Source organism: Lissotriton helveticus, chromosome 4_1 (genome assembly GCF_964261635.1).
Source record: "Lissotriton helveticus chromosome 4_1, aLisHel1.1, whole genome shotgun sequence".
NCBI lineage: Eukaryota > Metazoa > Chordata > Amphibia > Caudata > Salamandridae > Lissotriton > Lissotriton helveticus.
Genome location: NC_136063.1, coordinates 939,703,745 through 939,725,110, shown reverse-complemented (window position 1 = coordinate 939,725,110; position 21,366 = coordinate 939,703,745). Strand labels below are relative to the sequence as shown.

The following is a 21,366-nucleotide window of genomic DNA, read 5'->3' as shown; positions in this document are numbered from 1 at the left end:
CAAAAACACCACGGGCCAGATGTAGGTAGCCTAATACCGGTCGGTAATGGCCGAAAATCGGTAATTTCGGCCGTTACCGACCGGTATTTGGACATGTAGCTCGTCCAAAATCTACAGATTCGGAAAAAATACCGAATCGGTAGATTTCCGGCTCGGTAAATAATCCGAATCGGTAATATTTCCTAATCGGTAAATACCGAGTCGGGGTTTCCGAATTTTACCGATTCGGTATTTTTTACCGAATTTTGAGCTACATCTCATTTCCCTTTTCTAAAATACCGATTCGGTAAAAATCGGTATTTTAGAGTCGGTAAAAATGAGTTACCTACATCTGGCCCCTGATTTCCAACCACACACCTTACACATCGTAGCCTGCAGTCCGCGTGTGGTAAGTGCGTCAGTGCCCCACATATGGGTAGTACGTGCTATATAAGATCTTCTTTACAATATAATTATAGGTCAATCATTAAAAAAACATACTCAAAGGTTTTTGAGGAAATTAAAGCACAACGGCAGCCACAGGTACAGGCATCAAACACAGCGCGCGCTCTCTTGAATTTCAACGTTTCTGTGATCACTTTATGTAATGCAAAAACTGAAAAGAAATGTGGCAAGTAGACTACACTTGTAAGTTACCTGGTGATATCTTCTGACAGCTGTGACGGATCCGGTGGGTAGAATTTCACATTAAACGAAAACTGCCACGCACCACCTGCAGGAAGGATAATACTACATTTATTGTACTCATTAGGTCCCTCTTTCCAATCAATGCATTTAGATTTTTTTATGTCATCTGGCAATATATTCATGCATTATGAAGTGCTGGGGCTCGGGAGTCACCTGGTTGATTCTCTCCGGCTGCATCTCCTAGGCCTGCACGACTCACTTGGAAATGCAGAAATCAGATACTGCCAAACTACTGCAAGGCTGAGGACATACGTTTAGGCTTCGACTTTCAGGCGTATGAGGGTATACTGTAAGGCCCGTGCTTAGTGGTTGTGTAGTCGTAGGTTGGTGTGAGGGTAGGGATAGTTTGGCAACATTGGCATCATCACCCCAAATAAACAGTGTGTGTTATTATTTTTTTTTATAAATCGTAATACGTCCATTACTATATTAATCTTGAAAGTTCGATAGGCTTCAATGGAGAGCAACGCGGGTGGGGGCGTGGAAAAAATCAGGGTTACAGTTGTGAGAACATAACCAATGATTTAACAACCCGACGTCTTGCAAAGAAGTGTCTTGCACTTGGTAGTGTCCGATGACTGCATTAGCCCCCAGACAGAATTCAGTTTCTCTGTGGTGTTGGGGGGGCCCCAGATTTATAGCGGGACGACAGGTGCGTATAACATAACGTGTATTTGTAAAGCGCACGTTCACCCAACGGGGTATCTTGGCGCTGAATAACAGATGTTTATTGTTACCCAACTCAATGGTACTCATTTTATCGACCTCATAAAGGATGAGAGGACCCGCCGTTATTTGAACCTGTGACCCAGGGCCGAACTGATTATCGGGAGATTTGGAATTCTGCCGAGCTGGGGGCAGAGTTCACTGCACTGAGGGCTGATTTCATTTATGGAGACCTGCGTGTACTTCAAAATAATTCAAGCAAAACAAATTTCGTTCATTACACGCAGGTCCCCATCAACGAAATCTGCCCTCAGGTCAGCAGCATTCCATAACGCCCGGTAGCCAGTCCGGCCCTGCTGTGATCTCACAGGCCCCGCAGTGGATAATGCATTAGTCCACTAAACCACCAGACCCAGATACTCACTCCTTCAGCAGGGCGGAATTGTGTGCTGTAAAAGCAGTGATGGAGGACTGCAGGGGTAAAGTGCATCTGCAAGCGGAGAGTTGCGCTGGCCTCAATGACAGTTACGGACAGGCAGAGGAGGTGGTGTTATCATGGTAGCTTGAGGTCTGCGCTTGGGCATGCTGCCTCTCAGGCACAGCTTTGGCCCCCACATGGATTGCCACTTGGAGGGTCATAAATGGGCATAACGTTTGTGAGGCGACAGGGGCTCACAACAGTTGTGCTACCTCGATGCCTACTGCAGTCAGGGACATCTTTAAGGATTTTGGGGGTCCTGAGCCAAACGTATTTTGGGGGCCCCTGTTCTGAACAGCTTTGAAGTTATGATCAATTTCCAGCTCTTTCTTGCCCTCTTTGGCCAGGTCACTGACAGAGCACAGACAGGCACAGTGATCCAAATTCTAAATGTGTCTAAATCTAATATTTAGAGATAGTGACTTGTGTTTTCGATATTGTAACACAGCAGCAACTTGCTAATATTACTGAAAATAATCTCTGTGACATATGACTATGTGAGGTCCCGTTTTGATCTAAAGGAAACCTTTTTATGGATGTTGCATGAAACATAAACACAACATTTCTCTGCAAAATGTCTGTTACAGACTGTCACCCATCATCCACTTTAAAAATAAAGTAAAGGAAAACGATATTTGAAACCATTTGCTCAAGAATTATTGAAGGCCACCAGGGCAGAAGTCTCTGCAGAACAGAGCTGGCTCTATCAGCAGGCTCCCTGAAAGGTTGGGGCCCTGGTAATACAGCCCACTTTGCCCATGTCTTAAAATGTCTCTGACTGCAGGGTCACAGGCAAGCATGCCACCGATAGGGTGCTGGGGTTCATAATGATGATGGGCCACAAAATGGGTTGCCTCTCATCAGATCAGATATGGACCTCACTATGTATGTGGGGGAGGTCAAAGACCGGCACATTTAGCAGCACTGAGCACATCAGAGCAGTTGGGCTTCCAGGCTCTGGTGGAGCAAGGCAGGCTCCAAGCACATAAGACAGTCTGCTATCCCAGACAGGTTCAGTTGCTTGCTTTTATCATATAGTCCGGGGATTTGCTTCTGGACTTCAACACAGCCATAGATTCTGTCTATGATTCAGTCCTTTCTATACATAGGTGTATTAATAGGGTAACCAATGGGTGTGGGTTCAAATTCAGGACAGTGAGTTTAAAAATTCAGGGGAAAGAGTCAAAATTCAGGACAAACATTCAGGACAAAAGGTCAAAATTGAGGACAAATCTTTGGGACAAAAGGTACGTTTTACAAACACTTCAGAGGAAATTGTGCAATAGTATATAAGTAAGTAAATAGATAACCAAATAAGTACAAGTTAAAATAAGTTTATATTAGGGCGAGAAAATCGTGCACTTTGCGTTTTTTCAGTATTTGGGCAGCTTGGAACAACTATGCAGGTCTTTTTGTGGTCTTTCATGCAATCATTATCTATTTATAAGGTTACTGCGCTGGGCTGTTCAGTCTGATATTTTGTTTACAGTTCATGGTCCTGAGCAGGCATGTTTGGTGAGAGAAGTGGTCAGAAAATCTGCTCAGATAGACTTTGTTACTAGCATCTCATATCTGAGTGCCATTGTGAGACGTAAAGCGGCAAGCATAGGATGTAGCTAATTGGGACATGCATTGCAGGACTAGAGTGCAATCCTCTGAGTGGGCAGCTGTAAGCACTTCAGGTATTCCATTTCTGTTCAGCTGGTGATGACAGGTATAGGGGCTGGTACAGTACTGAGTGATGGATAAGAGCCATAGCGGACAGGTCTTGTGTGACGGTAAGAGCATTAAGCAGGAAAAGGGAGCTATTAACCAGACTCCATGAGCTATTATTGAGTATACACTGCTGAGTGTTATGGTATTATTGTGGGCCAGAATGGTTAGATAGTAGCTGACATTGCCATATAATGCCCTGGCTCGCCATATATCAGCCCTCATTATTTTACCTATATATTGGGAATATTATACTGATTGGGCTGTTTCATTCTCATTGATGTACAGAAGTGTGCTACAGATTAGAAACTGTATACGCTGCTGAGACGTTATTGTAGGGCAGAAGGAGGCACTTTCTTTTACATGCAGAACATTTTCTATTCAAATGGAGGCAAAATGCCAACATGCAGTTTTACTGATGAAACAACATGGCACACACAGACTAATGTGTGGAAATGTGGTTTCAGCAAATATGTATCATTTGAACATCACCAAGCAAACGGTCTTGATTGTTTTTACCATATTAAAACTCTGTTACCAGCACACTTCTAAATAACAAACAAGTGGTCCATTTGTGGTTTCCTAACTGCTGATATGTCTGGAAACATTTGCACTGTTTATTTACAGATATTTAAAAGTTGTTGTGTGTTACAAACAAACTGACAGCTTACAGCCTTTGTTTTCGCACCCTAAAGAAAATGTGTGAATACATGGTGCATTCTATAACACCTTTGTCATTATTTATTCAATTGTATTAGCTTCTAAAGCATAGTAAATGATGACCTTACTGAGCCCCAGGACACAAAATTCTTTGATGGGGCTCTTCAATAATTCCATCACTATCACCAACAGTGCCTCTCATCTCTCCACAGCCCCTCCCTCACATGTATTTCATTTGTTATATAGTCCTTCCCGCCCAGTATATGATGTCGGGGGAAACATCCTTTACAACGCAACTTTTACAACGCACTACCATTACGACGCAACTTTTACAACGCAAGTCATTACAACAAATTGCGCTGGAGGGCGCTCTAGGATAGGGAATAGTTTCATTACTATCCAACACCTTCCCTACTATCCATGGGGACTGGAGTTGGAATAGTAAATTAAACTATTCACTATGCAGCGCCCCCCAACGCAAGTCGTTGTAACGACTTGCGTCGTAAAACCTGCGTCGTAATGGCATGCGTTGTAAAAGCATGCGTTGTAACGTCATACATCAGATGTCGGAGCACTTTACATCACACACAAATACAGAGGCAATGAATCATAAGTGTGTAAATCAGTGTATAGAAAATGTTACATAAGGCAAAGGGCGCTACAAGATGTAGGATGCACGTCACCGATTCTGGTGGGCATTTTTTTAATAGTGCTTGGTCTGAAGAAGCACAAACTCAGGATTCAGAACATACCACCGTGGTTAGGGATGACTTTAATGAGAAGAATTTATTTCTATCCAAATAAACCTTTTTAGCAACATCAGGATAATGAAAGACTGGGAAGGAAATATAACGTTCTAACCAGTGCCATGCAGCTTGCATGTACCTTTTGATGGCAGTTCATAGCTCACTGTGCTAGATTACGAATGTTACTTATGAACTGCACAGTAACAAAAAAATATCAGTGACAAAAGCAGTAACCCACTGAGCTCTGCACATAAAATTCTGTTCTTTGATATGCATGGTACACATTCTTTGAAGCAGGCATATTAACCATCAACACTACCTTACATGATTCAAAACTGCCACTAGACAAAACTCTCATCTCACCCCAGCAGGTACATTAGCCACCAGAGTTATTGTGACACTTTTATTGTTGACCAAAAACTGCTGGATATACAAGGAACTTGGCTGTGCCAGTCCCCAGTAACAAAACAAACCAGGCCCCCATCCTTCCAGCCTTCCAGGGGCACCTGATTTCTGGTATGGCCAGTCCGTCCATGATACCACCCTCCAATGGTGCCCCTCATCTTCCCATAGACCCTCTCTCATGTGTGTTTAATTTCTTTCATAGTGCTACTCATCCCAAGTATGTGGGGGCAGGGTGTCGGAGAGCGTTACATCACACACATATAATATAGATACAATGACTCATATAAAAGTTAAAGTCAATGTATAGGAATATTACTTAAGACAATGAGGGTTACAAGGTCTAAGAGTCAGATGTCATCCATACTGGTAGGCATTGGCGTTGCATGGGCGGGGCCACAGGGGCAGTTCCCTCAGGTGCAATATTCTTAGGGGTGCAACATTTTAAAAGACAAAATAATTGTGGTGGAAAGGACTCAGAAGTAACTTTGGTGCTGTTGTCTGCAAGTGCCGATTATGTTGTCTTGCCTGCCTTCCCCCACAGAGGAAAACAAGGAAAGGCTTGGGTCCTGTCACTGTCCGGCCTGGACCACTACTATGAAGTAAACAAAAACAATGGCCGGGCAGATTGAGTTATTATAACAATGCACCACCTAGTGAAATCAATTGCTAGGTTGGACAACCATTTGTATTGAGTTAATTCTTATTTTATAGAGTTTTTTTAGAAAGTTTTTGGGCATCAAAATACAACACGATATTTACACAAATACATAAATACATTCAATCCACTGAAAAAACATATCAAACAGAATGATTAAACAAAAGAATTGTCACAGAGGTGTTCACATGGACAACTGTACTATGCCTCAAATAGATCAATTGATGAGGCACCAGTCCTGAATGAAAATAAACAAGTGGACTAGCGGATTCCACACGCGTGCAGTCACAACGAACTTGGCCCAAACACGAAGCCACAAAGATCTGAACATTGATAAACTTACGTGTACCGGCACCCGCCTCCCGCATTGTATGCGCATTTAACGAGGGAGCGACCCGAACCCCTCATCAATAAGTGACAGCGACCCCCCAGTCCGAGTCCTGAGGAGAACCCGCAGAATCATATTGGGTTCGAAACGCGTCGACGTTCTTACCTCCAAGATACAAAATAGATGGGGCTTGATAGGAATCAATTAATACACTTGTAAATTATCCAGCAGTTTATGTGTTATTCCTAGTCATAGCACTCTGTGATGAACTTCATTGTGTATCTTGTGTTGGTGTTAACAAGTAGGCCAATGTAACAATCCGCTAGTCCACTTGTTTATTTTCATTCAGGACTGGTGCCTCATCAATTGATCTATTTGAGGCATAGTACAGTTGTCCATGTGAACACCTCTGTGACAATTCTTTTGTTTAATCATTCTGTTTGATATGTTTTTTCAGTGGATTGAATGTATTTATGTATTTGTGTAAATATCGTGTTGTATTTTGATGCCAATAAACTTTCTAAAAAACTCTATAAAATAAGAATTAACTCAATACAAATGGTTGTCCAACCTAGCAATTGATTTCACTAGGTGGTGCATTGTTATAATAACTCAATCTGCCCGGCCATTGTTTTTGTTTCCCCCACAGAGGGCTGCACAAAGCCTTGCCTTACACATCTCTCGCGGCTTCACGGCAGGTGGAGGGCTGCTTGCACCGCCTCCGGGTGGCATCGGCAGCAGCGACACCCTGCGGCAAAACAGCAGAACGTCTCTTGTGGTACCACTGCCGTAAAAGGAAATCGTTTACTGCTTTTTGGCAGACAAAAGGAACATTTCTAGCCTGATTTCCGCGCTTGCTGATTGACACCATGTGTCGTTTTGGCACGGCAGGTTGAGTCACCCAGGGGTGTGGCGCCGTGAGCGGGGAAGCTGCGATACGCCGCTGCACGACGGAGTCAGCCGTCCCAGCACCTATGGAGCTCTTTATTTTCCACACCCTTGCTAGCAGTACCTCCCCTAAGAGAAACTGTCACAAGTAGTCATGTGGAGTCTGTTTCATAAGAAAGCTGTTTGTTTCCCAGAGAGTGAAAGTTGGAGCCTAAGGTCACGATGAGAGCAGAGGAAGCGAGAGGGCGGCGAGGGCAGCCTAGGTGCACAACTTTACTGTGTGAGTATAGTCCCAGTATTACACTCTGAGGGCATTGGGGACGCTAGAACGGTGGACACCACAGTCCTTGCTGTACACTCTGCCTTACACCCTCTGGCTGTGGGATCATAGGGATGGCGGACAATGTCTACCCTCCTGGCTATGCATGATGCCTTACACTCTCTTTCTGTGGTCATGCTGGGCTGGTGGACACTGTCTACATTCCTGGCCGTTCACTCTGCCAGTCTATGAGCGGTGAACACATTGTCTAATGGGTTCTGGCAGCTGTCACCATGTCAAATGTTATTAGTGGGTAATTATTATATTGAATATAGTACTTCTGGTTTACAAAATGTATTTTATGGTATTTGAGTTGGTATTTAATCATTTATTTTTTGTTCATCTTCTGTCTTTTTATCATATTCATGTTGTGGTCTGTGAAAAATGAAAATGCAATGAGTGAATTCCAGACTTCTTTAACAGATTAACAGAGGAATTTGCTTAGAAGCTTTCGAGGTTTACTGATAAAAGCAGTCACATACAATGTGAAAACATTAATACTGATGTATAAAATGCGCTTGTCTGAAGCTATAATCTTTAACTTTTTTCAACTCTTCCTGTTCTGAATCTGCACAAGTATTAGCCAGAGAGATGGACTTAATTTTATTTCCATTTGAAAAATAAATTCAAATGGGAAGGCAGATGTTTCACCTTTTTTGGAGAAGCATACGTGAAAATGTATAACTGCGAACCTTGTATGTATATTACCAAATATTACTCACTTAGAGAATGTGTATTATGAGCAAATGTAAAAGGGGCATGCAATAATATATTTAAGACTTGAAAGCAGTTTGTGTCCATACATCACGTGTAATGATTGAATTGATCCCACCAATTTTCGAATCTGAGACTTGTTCAAGCCCTTGCACTGAACCCACTGAGTTATCCCATCAGCTTCATGAGGGCGCCTCCTCTTTAGAATATGGTGTAACTCTGAAGACATCTGATAACCTCTTCCTCATCGCCAGATTGGCCCATTGCCATTCTGTATGTGACAATCAGCCGGCATACAGAATGACATTGGGAGAGGTGGGGTTGCTCTTGTGCTCAGAGGAAGCGTGTGAGGCGGCCCTATCAGGGATCTGATGCTTCTTGCAGGGCTCCCCTCAATGCCCAAAATTATAGACAAAAGGTGTCCGCAAAAGGGATCATCATGGACAACGAATGTGAGATCCAAATCAGGGACAGTCCATGAAAAGTACGGGTGGTTGGTCTCCATAGGTGTATAGTGCCTCAGCGAGCCAAAAGGTGAAGTGAACCCTGGATAGGCACGAGAGTCTAACTGGCATTTCCAAATGCTGAGTCAAAATCAAAAAATCACTCCAGATGTCCTAGGCAGCTAATCCTTCATTTGTCTTTCAAGTAGCCACATCTCCAACGCAGCTACAGGAGGGTGAAATGGCGACCTTGCCACTGATGTGTTCTATGTTGACAGTCTATGCACTCGGCACTAAGCAAAATGATAAGAGCATCGACCCAGTCTTTTCTCTGAGGTGTGGTCATTTGGCCAAGCCACCAGTCAAAGTCTCCGTATCATTGTGTTCTTTCCCATGTCACACCTTGACCTATGGAACTGGATCATAGTTTCCAGCTGAGTAAGGAAAGTTCTTTCTAAGAATCTGTATTTAAAGTGAGACAGTGGATGTGGCTTTACAGCCAATCACAGGTAGATAGAGACATTTAAATGGGCAGCAAAATGGGATACGAAGTAAATTAATGACCACCATCTCTGACTGTCATTAGTCGTATACAGTGTATAAAGTGACCTTCAAACTTTGGGGTTTTATTCATACATGGGAATCTCCCGGGAAACAGCCATAACATCGCATGCCTTACATCGCATGCTTTTTACAACGCAGTTGTTACAACGTCCTCGTTGTTACAAAGCAAGACATTACATCGCAAATCGTTTCAATGACTTGCTGTAGTGGGCGCACTGGTTTTGGATTTACAATCCAACACCTTCCCTGCTGTTGCACAAACTGGAGTATGAAGAGTAAATTATACTATTCCTAAATCCATCGCGCCCCCTACAGCAAGTCGTTGAAACGACTTGCGATGTAATGGCTCGCATTGTAACAACGCTGTCATTGTAACTAACAAATTGTAAAAGCATGTGATGTAACTCATGCTATGCAAAGGTATATATTCGGATCTCCCAGCATACATATCCCCTCCCATGTACTTGCATGCAACACATACTCAGGTGGAGTGGGGGCAGTTATTACCTACTACACAGATTTACCAGGAGAGGCAGTAGGCAATCCACACATTAAGGAGCAGGTACAAAGGCCTCCATCTAAGTCCCAGAACCCGCTGCCACCAACTGTTAGTAGGGTCACACCCTGGGCATGGGGACGAAAGTTACCACACACTAAAATAAGTGCAATTTTGGGTGGTCCTCAAAAACTGTAAGAGTCTAGGGCTGTGTCGGGGAGTAACATATGGAGCGCTCACCAAGGGACTTGTGACACTAATCTCGAGCACCAGAAATACACTGGTTGCATGTGGATATTGTGCAAGGCACTTCTCACCCTGCACCTTCTGTCCTGCTAAATGTATAGTGTCCTTGAGCTGGTAAACAGGCTTTCATGTAAAACTGTCAGCTCTATCATCCACACATTTCAGAAACCAGAAAGGCAGATGTAGATCACGTTTATAATTGTTTTTGCACAGATTCCCTTTACCAAAATGATCACTCACTGTCTTACAACTCGTACACCAAACATGACCAGGCTATTCAATGCCTCTCACAACTACAGCCACCCCACATGTCCCAAAATATTCTATCAACAATCCTAACTTAAAGAAACTATGTGCTGATCCTGACAATCTTTCCAGCCATAGCACAATCTCAGACCTGTCCTATGTTTCAGAAATACTTCTAACGGTCCTCAATCGTTACCTGTCTACCCACCCAGAGTCAAAAGCCTTAAAAACAGATTCCCAGTCATGCTAAAGATCGTGATATGGCGTGGAGTCAAAACTACTAAACATCAGGACTCATGGGAACACCTTATTTGCCATGATCAAGGCATCTCCTGTGCCATGATTCTAATGTATCTCTCGGTGGTATATGATATCACGGACCATCAGGTGTTTAATGACAGACTAGCATCTTTGGCCAGCATCAATAAAACTGACCTTGGCATGGTATGCATCTTTCTTTTTCAACTGCAATGACTAACTATATAACATTACTAATTAACAACAGGAGAGGGAGGGAAGTAGAAGTACACTCTCAGTCCCCCTGGGAATCAATTATAAACAACAAAAGAGTGTAAATCAATACATGTGTAGAAGCACAAAGGGAAGAGGATGGGTGAAAAAACAAATCAATTAGATTTGCTTAGAAAGCCCCCACTCACCATCCTGGATGGTAACATGCTTCATTATCGGGCCCACCGGGAGAAGCCGAATGCCTCCCCGGTGTGCTTCAACGCCAGATTTACTGCGGAGCTGGTTTTTGTGAGAAAGGTGTTGTTGTGAAGGGTTAAAAATGTACAGATTGTGTCTCACATAAAAATTAAATGTTATTCTGTGGCCAATCTGACATACTAAAAACAGTATGTGTGGAAACTACCAAATTAATTGTTTGGTTATTTCTACTTAAAGTGGGGTCAACATGTTTCTGCCCGTCTATGTGTGATTACTGGGCATTCGTCAGGACCATGGGGAGTGTACCTCGGCGGTATGGGCACGCTAAGGCCCACCCTTACCAGAGGGCGTGAAAGTTAAAAGAAATTGTGAAAAAAGGGTGCAAAGAGAAAAACAAGCCACCAGGTTTTTGTGGGGTAAGCGACCTCAAAAATAGGAGGAACCTGTATAGTTCGTTATGTAAAAGATCCACGCCCCATAGGTCACGGGAGGGGGGTGGAGGCGACAATGGCACACCGCCCGCAACGCCTGGCACCCGCTCGATACCTGCGCGTAGCCTCTGACCGGACCTCGTGGAACACCTTATTTTCCATGATCAAGGCATCTCCTGTGCCATGATTCTAATGTATCTCTCGGTGGTATATGATATCACGGACCATCAGGTGTTCAATGACAGACTAGCATCTTTGGCCAGCATCAATAAAACTGACCTTGGCATGGTATGCATCTTTCCTTTTCAACTGCAATGACTAACTATATAACATAAGATGACGTGTATTTGTAAAGCACATGTTCACCCAAGGGCATCTGGGCGCAGAATAACAGATGTTTATTGTTACCCAACTCAATGGTATTCATTTTATCGACCTCAGAAGGATGAAAGGCTGAGTGGACTTAATAGGATTTAAACCAGTGACCATGAGGTCGAGCACAGGCCCCTGCAGTGCACACATTAGTCTACTAAGCCACCAGACCCTGGTTAGCCTCCAGACCCAACTAGACCTATTCCTCTCAAAAACTGCTCAGCTTTGTCACCAGCACTTTTCAACAACTACATGCTTACAATTCATCAAGACACTCTTAAGATCAATAATCACATGTTGATAAACTTTCACCTGTAGGTGGATGATGGATCTGGGAACCTGCCTATCTCACTGACTCTATCCTAAGGACAATACTGGATGTAAAAAAAAACTGCATTTGCTTTATTGGGCAAAAGCAAAATATTCTGCTCCTGGGTGCTGCCAGCCCCACATCCACTGCCTATTTCAACCTCGCATCTCTCCCTGGCCATAGCAGAAAAATTACTAACCTGGTTGTGCTAAGCGGAAGAGATATCTCCATCAACCCCCAAAAACATTGCTGCTTGTTGCTTTTGTTCCTGTCTGGAGATGACCAGCCCAAAACCTATTGAGCAGGATCAAAACTAAGTTGTATAGAGCTGATCTCTGTCAGGAGTGACATACTAGGCAAAAGAGATGGACTGTATAACAGGACTCGAGCAGCAGGCATAAGCAGCGGGAACGCAGTCTGGTTGCTTTTGTTCCTGGGGGGTGGGGGTGGGGGGTGGATAGCAGTTCGGCAGGACTGATGTAGTGCCTGCTTAGAGTGCCAAAGTGGGTGAAGAATTATGGCCTGTAACCACCTAGATGTCAAGAGTGCCCGAGATCAATTTAGGCACTGCTTCCATAACCTTGTGGGCTGGATCTCCAGAGTGTATCTGAATGGCTTTGCCTCCTTTTCTCCCTTAGCAGCAGGCTGGAAACCTTTTTGACTTGTATTGGTTTTACAACAAAGTGACTGAAAATACAAAAATATAGATATATATATATATATATGTAGGGTCTGATATATTTATACATAACATGTGTCATTTAACAACATCGCATTTTATTACATAAAGAATAGAAAGAACTGGCTCTGATGTCAAAACGTCACTCATCATGGATATTCTCCCTCAATTAGAGAGAACAAGGTCATAGGATTGGACCACGCGGAAGTAAGGAAGCCCTGCTCGACATATCTCATGCATGCCATGTTACATTAAAAATTTTAAAAGAGGCCCACCTCACTCACAGGACAAAGCTTTCAAGCAATTTGCTGTGGCCAAACAGGAAAAATGGTATACCGAGGCTCTCAGAAAAGAGAAGCAAGAATGTAGGAGGATAGAGAAGAGGTGGAGAAAATCCCACTCTGAGGATAACAAGAAGGCACATCGTGCAGCCCAAACAAACTATTATAAGCACGTTAAAGCTGCCCGCAAAAACAACATAGCCCAACAGCTCATGGAAGCTGGCAACTCCCCAAAAGAACTTTATAGGATTCTTGAGACATTTGTCAAGCCTATGGCATGTGTAAGTCCGGACGACTTCTCACAAAACCTATGTGAGGATGTCTCCCTGTATTTTGAAAACAAAATAGAATCCATTTATGATAAAATCTTAGCATCTCAAACTGGTAATGGCACTCTGGCCGCCCCCCTCCCCATTGAAAATACTAACTTTATGCTGACCACTTTCCCTCCTATCAATAACAGAGAGCTTCTAACATTAATGACCCACGTAAAATCCGGGTCCCCGGATGACCTTATTCCTGCTAAAATTTTAACCTCCCTCAGTACTTTGTTAGGCCCTCACATTCAAGATGTAATCAATCAGTCTTTGAAGAAGGGTTATGTACCAACCGAATGGAAGAGAGCGGTAGTGAACCCCATCCGTAAGAATGCTGCTCTCCCCTGGACGGAGCTCTCCAACCTCCGGCCCATCTCCCTCCTACCATATTTGAGCAAGCTGGCCGAGAAACATGTCAACGCGCACCTGTCTAATTACATCGAGGCAGCGGGCGGCCTAGACCACTCTCAATCTGGTTTTAGGCCAAACCATAGCACCGAATCAGCCCTCCTGTCGGTAACTGATAACATCAGGATGTCACTTGACAGGGGGAGCTCAGTGATTCTGGTGCTATTGGATTTGTCCGCTGCCTTCGACACGGTGTCGCACAAAATTCTTCTCGGCCGCTTGAGGGAGGTAGGAGTAAAAGGGATCGCCCTTGCGTGGCTTGAAAGCTTTCTTGCGGATAGGCAACAAGGTGTCAAATTAGGCTCCCACAAATCTATCTGTAGGAAGCTCACCAAGGGAGTGCCACAGGGCTCATGCCTAAGCCCCACGTTATTTAACGTATATGTGGCCCCCCTGGCGGACATCATAAGATCTCGTGGGTTCTCCCCAATCTCCTACGCTGATGACACCCAGCTGTTGTTTCCCTTCCAAATCATCACACCTGCAGTCATGCAATCCTTTCAAAATGGTATGAGAGCTGTGGCAGGTTGGATGGCCCAGAACTTCCTCCAATGCAACGTGACTAAAACTGAAGTCATGTTGTTTGGAGGGGCCACCCTGCTCTGGTCCCCGGATTGGTGGCCACTTGAGCTAGGACCTGTCCCTGCGCCAAAACAGACCATTAAAAATTTGGGAGTGCGCCTAGACCAAACACTGATATTAAAAGACCATGTCAGTCAAGTCACGGGAACTTGTTTCCGAGTAATTGGTCTCCTACGACGCTTCTTCCCCTTCCTGCCCAATATCCACAGAAAAACACTGGTACAAGCACTAGTTATCGGGCGGGTAGACTACTGTAATGGTCTACTCATCTCTGCCAATCAAGAACAACTGTGCAGATTGCAAGTGGTGCAGAACACTGCAGCAAGACTCATCTTGAATGCTCCCCCCAGAACCCCTTCACGTCCACTCTTTTCTCACCTCCATTGGCTCCCGGTGAGACAACGCGTCAACTTCAAACTATGTTGCATTATGCACAAGTGTATTTATGGGACTGGGCCCAAATACCTAAGAGACATTTTTGTCCCTTATTCTCCTGGACGTGCCTTGCGCTCCAGTAACACCATGCTGATGCAGGTGCCCAGAGTGACCAGAGCAAGACAGGGAGGCCGGGCACCCTCACTCAAAGGTCCCTTGCTATGGAACTCCTTGCCCCCACAGCTGAGACAAATCCCTAACCTCCTTTCTTTTAGAAAAAAATTAAAAACATACCTTTTCACCCTAGATTAATTTTCTCCTGCTTCCCTACACTGTCATCACCTAATATGTTTCTCAACCCTCACAGAAGCTACGCGCGGAGATACCCCTTCGGGGCTGATTCAGGCGCGTTATAAGAACATAAATAAATAAATAAATAAACTGGCTTCATAGACAGGTTTGGATTTTTAGATGTCGGGGGGGAATATTCAGGACTCAGCATAAAGGCGGTCGAATAGAGTGAAGTTTTGACATCAGAGCCAGTTCTTTCTATTCTTTATGTAATAAAATGTGATGTTGTTAAATGACACACGTTATGTATACATTTATCAGACCCTACATATATATATATATTTTTGTACTTTCAGTCGTGTGTCCCCCACCCCTTGGTACATCATTGCCCTGATGAAGGTGTGGCCTGAAAAGAACCTCACACCGAAACGCGCGTTGGCGTTGTTCCTGTGAGCGGCAGAAGCTGTGTTATTCCGGCTTGAATATTGTCTTTCTGTCTTTGCCATCTCACCTCCTCTGAAAGATATTTTTCCATACAGCTTTATTTCCATTCTGACTGTAGGCCCTGTTGTACCAGTATGAAAGTGATAGTGTTGTATTGACTAAGTATGAATGAACGGTATCTATTTATGGTGTGTAATAGAGTGTGTAGTTTGTTGTAATGGTTGGGAGTGTATGGGACGTCCACATGCCTAAAACAGCGTTTCTGAAATTGATATGAGAAAAAAACGTGTTTATTTATTATCATAACATTAAGTGTATCTATATTCAATAAATGTCTATGTATTTGACAAATCAATAAATTCATATATTTTATTAAAAAAAAGGAAATGAATGACTGTTGAGTAGTAATTGGCTCTGATGTTCATTAATTAGTCACCTCAGTTTCTATCTGAAGGATCCTCTTGTAGGACCTAGATATAAGCCCTGGCAGGGTTTTGTTCTTTTTTCGTTGCGTTATTTCAGTCTGGAACAACTAAGTGCTCCATGAATCAAACGCATTCATCTCAACAAGCATACATTGGTTAGCAGTACTTCACAAAATATGCAACACGTCTAAAAGTTCTTTGCCTCGAGAGTTTTCTCCCTCAGGAAGCACCACCAGGTCGCTTTCCTGAAGGAGCGACGCTTCACATACCATTTCATAGTTTATAGCTAATTTAAGAGACATTTTGTCTTTTGAATCTGATTAAAAAAACATTCTTTATCATCCTTGTTTCCCGTGTAACAATGCCACAATATCAGAATGAAATTGGAACTTACTTCGGATTTGCTTCTTGATTTCCTTTGCAGGATCTAGCCAGTTCTGAAAACGTAAATAATATCAATGAACTTTACTGTCAAGAAATCACTCTGGAAGATCAGCACTTCATTAACAATCTTTCTCAGACCCCAAGACAAAACTGCAGTCACATCTAAAACAATCACAACAGTCAGCTTGGTTTTCTGTTTCTTCCATTTATAAATGTTATCGACCCTTTAACTTTAATCAATACTGTGAGGTGCATTTCCTCAAAAAGTGCAGGTCTGTTTATTTTGGCTCGCTTATTTATAAATTGAATTGTGGGTTGTCAATACCCCAAAGGCGCCAGCCAATAGTTCAGAATCGGCTGAAATGTCACTCAGGAAAGAATTTTTTCCCCCGTCCTATTCTGCTTGAAATGCACTCAAACACTACAATGCAACCCGCTCTGAGAAGGTAAATTCTGGAAGGTGTCTGGAGATTTATACACGAGTCACACGATTATATAAATTTTGCTGATACAGGCAAGTTACCTCAAATGAAGTTTGAATTAATGAATGTCAACTTTATTCAATCATTAGAAATCATCCTCAAAGGACATATTTATAAAACCTAGTAACAATAGATATATACCAATTCATCAAATGCATGGACAAAACCCCTAAAAGAGTATCAATAAATATATACCAATTCATGATATAAAACATATAAAAATCACAAAACACATGACAATTCGCCTTTTAGTAAATGACCCTGGCTATTCTCTCCAATTCAGAAAAGCAACCACTAAAACAGGGTGTAAATAAATATATATAAAGCCTTCATATATAAATCAGAAAACACATTAAAATTCACCAGATGGATGGTAAATTACCCAAAATATCCCCCAAATCAAATGACCTACGATTTTCTCCAGCATAGAGCCAGTATTCAAAAGGAGCTAACGCCAAAACAGACCTCTGGGAATAAAGTAATAACAACAACAACAATGCTGGTCTACTGAAGTAGTTTTGGGAACCATAATTGTACAAGATACCTGTTGGAAAGTGGATAATTAGTAATGGTAGATATGCATTTACCAATTGCAATAACACCACTTACACGCTATAGGGATCAAAAAAGGTCTTAGAAAGTTATTCCCATGCTCAACCCTTAGTAACCTGGCTGCGGGCAGGCAAGCTTAACCCCTTCGATGCTCATGACGAGCTCAGCTCGTCATGCAGTACAGTGCTCCTGTGCTCATGATGAGCTGAGCTCGTCATGACCACACCCGTTTTTATTGCTGTCCAGCACAGCAGGAAAATATCTCAAGCAGGGATGAGGTTAACTTCAAAGACAGGTATGTAAAGCATTTAAACCCCAATTTCAGTACAAATTTAAGACACAACACACAATAAAAATCCAACATCAATTAGTAAAAAAAAAGAAAGAAATATTTTTATGTTTAAAATGACACCAAAATGAAAAATATCCACTGTAGGGAACCAGAGATGAGAATTGTTAAAGATTAGACACTTTCTAGTGCTTAGAAACCAACAGTGCCACTTTTGGACATTTTGTTGCCTCTGACAGGGACAAATTCACATTTTGCAAGTTTCTGGAGGATTTCTCACCAGACGTTGTGCAGCCTCATCCAGCAGGCTTACTTCTGTTAGGAATTCCTTCCTGAAGTTCCTCTTGCGGGTCCAAAACGCAATCCAAGAGTCTGGAATCTCCAAGAGGGTCCTTGAAAGTTTGGGACTTCAGTTCCCACAATCCACATGGACAAAACCCTTCCAAATCCAATGGTAGTACTCCAGGCTGAGGATTCTTTGTGGTGATGGTCCAAGTGAGCTCTGTTAACCTGCCGCTTGCAGGGACTCCACACTTTAGTCCTTTTGAAGCAGGTTTGATCCACAGGGCTGTAGTATCAGGTGGTGCAAGAGGCACAATCTTCAGAGTGCAGAGCCTGTTAATGCACATCAAACTCCTCAGCGTGGGCCCTTCTTGTACTCTTAGGTTTTAATCAGCAGATCTGAGAGGCACTGCCCCTCTCATACACTTATTCAGTATTCTCTGGGGTCAATCAGGAGGGTACTCATATCCAATGAGATGCAGGGCAACACCCCAGAGTATGACAACTTCCTCAAAGTGTGGCACAATGATATCCAAGAAAGTACTATTCCTCAAAATTCTATGTTTTCAGCAGGGATAGAAGAGCTAGCTAAACCCACCTCCAGGATGGCTAAATTCCATAGACTCTCCCCCTTGCATCTGCTCATTCCTTCCTTAAGCCTAGCATCTGACTTAGTTCAAAGAGGAAAGTTGTGAATGAAAGTGGTGTCTTTAGCTTGCCTCCTCCTTCCATTGAAGGGTATTATTTACTGCCCCTCCCCCTGGCTCTTGCATTCCTAAGCCCAGCAACCTATCCTCCCAGAAAGGCTTCCTAACCTCAGGGGTCATTTATCACCTCTTCAAAGCAGCCAAGCTAACCCACTTTTCTCCAATCAAGGCAGAGCACTAGAGGGCTGAATTGTGGCTTACAGACAGAAAGTTGTATAACTTCTTGTCTGTACATTTTGGAACAAATTCAACTATACCATATTGGCGGATTTATCATTACTATTGTACTGAGTCCTTTAATCCTAGTTTTAGGGCTTTTATTTCTCCAGTTATTAACTAAATAAGCTCTTCCAATGATAACCTATAGGCTGGGGATCTGTAATGGAAAAATGATGTGGGCAATTTCTCCAATACCAGGCCATATAAAACAGGTTTTATAAGGACCCTGCTGATAACAACAGGACCCCCCTCACCCCTGGAACACATCGGAAAGGGTGTAGAGGCTCCTTATATATATCAAAATATCGCAGATCCTCATTTCACAGTGCTCCTAGCACAAGCGTTGAAATTAGGAAGCACTTTACTACAATGAGGGGAGTGCGTTATGCAATTTCACTAACCCCAGGGCATATAAAAACCTTTTTATAAGGTTTCTCCTTAAAAGTACCTGTCCCCCCCTTCCACCCCCCCCCCTCCACCGCTGGGACACCTATGAATAACCCTGGGGGCATCTACCATGCCCAAACATTTTAGTTTATTAATTTTTAAGTGCACAAACACCAAAGTCAATTTTGGGGACAATTTGAACTTTAAAAACAGTCCTGCAACCCAGGCCTGTTTTTAAACTGGCCTCAGACTCCAGCAGTGCACACAGGCAAGTGCAGAACAGGCTGCTGGCCTGTAAACTGTCCTGTCCTATTTTTTACTAGGGACTTAAAGGTAGTTTCAATCCCCCTGACCTATCATGTACTAGGGCCTTATAAGGGAGGACATGCCAATCACAGGAGTACCCTAGCACACAGTTTACCCTACTATATGTAGGTGTTTTCACTGTATTCTACGTGTCTCTTTCAGCATAGCCCTAGTCCTGACCCAGAGCCAGTCAGAGTCAGTTACCACCAGTACCAAACAGCAAATAGTTGGGTGGTGCCCAGGGCACAGGATAACTTTACAACAATACCAGATACTTGTCTTATCAGCAAGTATTGTACAAGCATGAGACTGTTCTGGATTTGTATGATGTGCATTATTACGCCATCTAGTTGTTTGGTGTAGAAGAATTGTGTGTAGTAGTATATTTATATCCACTGGGGATCGACTTGGGTGGATGGGTGGACTTGAATGGCTCCGTATATCAACTGTAATCACACAATGCCTCTATGCGTGACCACTAGCTTAGTTTTTTTTATATTACTTCCTCCATAATCGGAAAGGTCGGGGAGGGGGTTGCATGTGAATTGAGAAGCATCTCCAGGTGCAATGTATACCAACAATTAAGTAACCGGTATTATTTGCAGAGTTAATTCTCTTCCAGATTAATATGCTGTGCATAAATTATGTTTCACCCCCTTCCCCCACCGTGGAGGAGGGCTTGATGAGAGAGTTGTTGCAAAAATGTTTTTTTAAATCATTTGTCCTATTAGAATTTCATTTTTTCTAAAAATATATACACATGAAAGCTTTGATAACATATGCTTTGTTGACTATGATTCCGTACTGTAAATGCCTTTTAATGAGACATTGCACGGACAGGCTAATTGAGCCACTTTTTCTCGAGGCATGTGCTCTAGGCCTAATGTGTGTTTTGCCTGCTAACTGTTATCATATTTGTATTGGTTACACATCTTGCCATAGTACATTTTGTGGCTGGTGCCCCTGACTTATAGGACATCTTCTACACGAACTGATTGTTTTTTCCGATCTTCCTTTAATGTTCCCTTGATGTAGTACATTATTGCCCATCTTGCATCTAATGTATGTTGAGCTCTTTCTGCTGCCTTGGGCAGATTCTGAAAGAGTGATGGTAGCTGCATGGATTGACTGGCATGTAACGGTGACACCACTTTTGGTAAAAATGCAGGAAGTGTTCTCATGCCAACTTTGTCCCTCTGGAAAATTAGGTATGTTTATCCTCTGTTAAAGGCTGTAACTCATTAACCCTAGGTAATGATGTAATTAGGGGGGCATAAGACAGTCAGCAACAGCTCCTGCGGTGCAGGGGAACCACCTCAAGCCTTAAAGGGGCCCCATTTAGCTGAAGATCAATGAATATCTGTGAGATATGGGCATATATATTCCAACATATTGAAACAAGAAAGAGGAAGATAGTGAAAAGAAATTGGGGGAATTTATTTTCCTCATTGACTAACATTGAAAAAGAGGCAGCTTTAGGTGGAATAGAGCTAAAGTAACACATATTTTGGACTGAATCGGACCTGTTGGCATGTGTGTAAGGGGAACTAATGGGGGGGGGGGTCCTTTTCACTTTCTGCAGGAGGCCCCATCAGTTACGCCACTAGTACTCACTATTGCAAAAAAACTGTGATTTCAACGTTAACTCTTTTCAAATAGTGATTTCATTAACCCTGCCAATTTTGGTAGTTTTATCCTAAGTGTTGGTTGGACTTTTTTTGCTCATTCTAGTAAAAAAAAATTAGAACTGGTACTACAACGATTTGCTTTTGTTGAACACCTTCAGCATAAGCTGTAATAGTTGATAGGTGAACTTTTATTGATGCACACAACTGAGGCCACTTTTTAACAAATATGTTTAGTAAGATATAGTTACTGTTTTGCCAGTTAAGGCAAGCAAATTATTCTTTTGCACCAGTT

The 21,366-nt window shown here is 42.8% G+C and overlaps 1 protein-coding gene across 18 annotated transcripts in view; it reads right to left on the bottom strand.

The window, feature by feature from the left end:
- Positions 1-21,366, bottom strand: part of EPB41L3 (erythrocyte membrane protein band 4.1 like 3) — an 860,969-nt gene that overhangs the window by 345,336 nt on the left and 494,267 nt on the right. For all 18 annotated transcript variants that reach the window (XM_078687549.1, XM_078687552.1, XM_078687558.1 and 15 more), the window contains 2 exons: positions 16,233-16,275; positions 637-712 (listed from right to left, as the gene is read on the bottom strand). In XM_078687549.1, the coding sequence (XP_078543675.1) occupies positions 637-712; positions 16,233-16,275 (119 nt within the window). The remainder of the gene's footprint in view (positions 1-636; positions 713-16,232; positions 16,276-21,366) is intronic.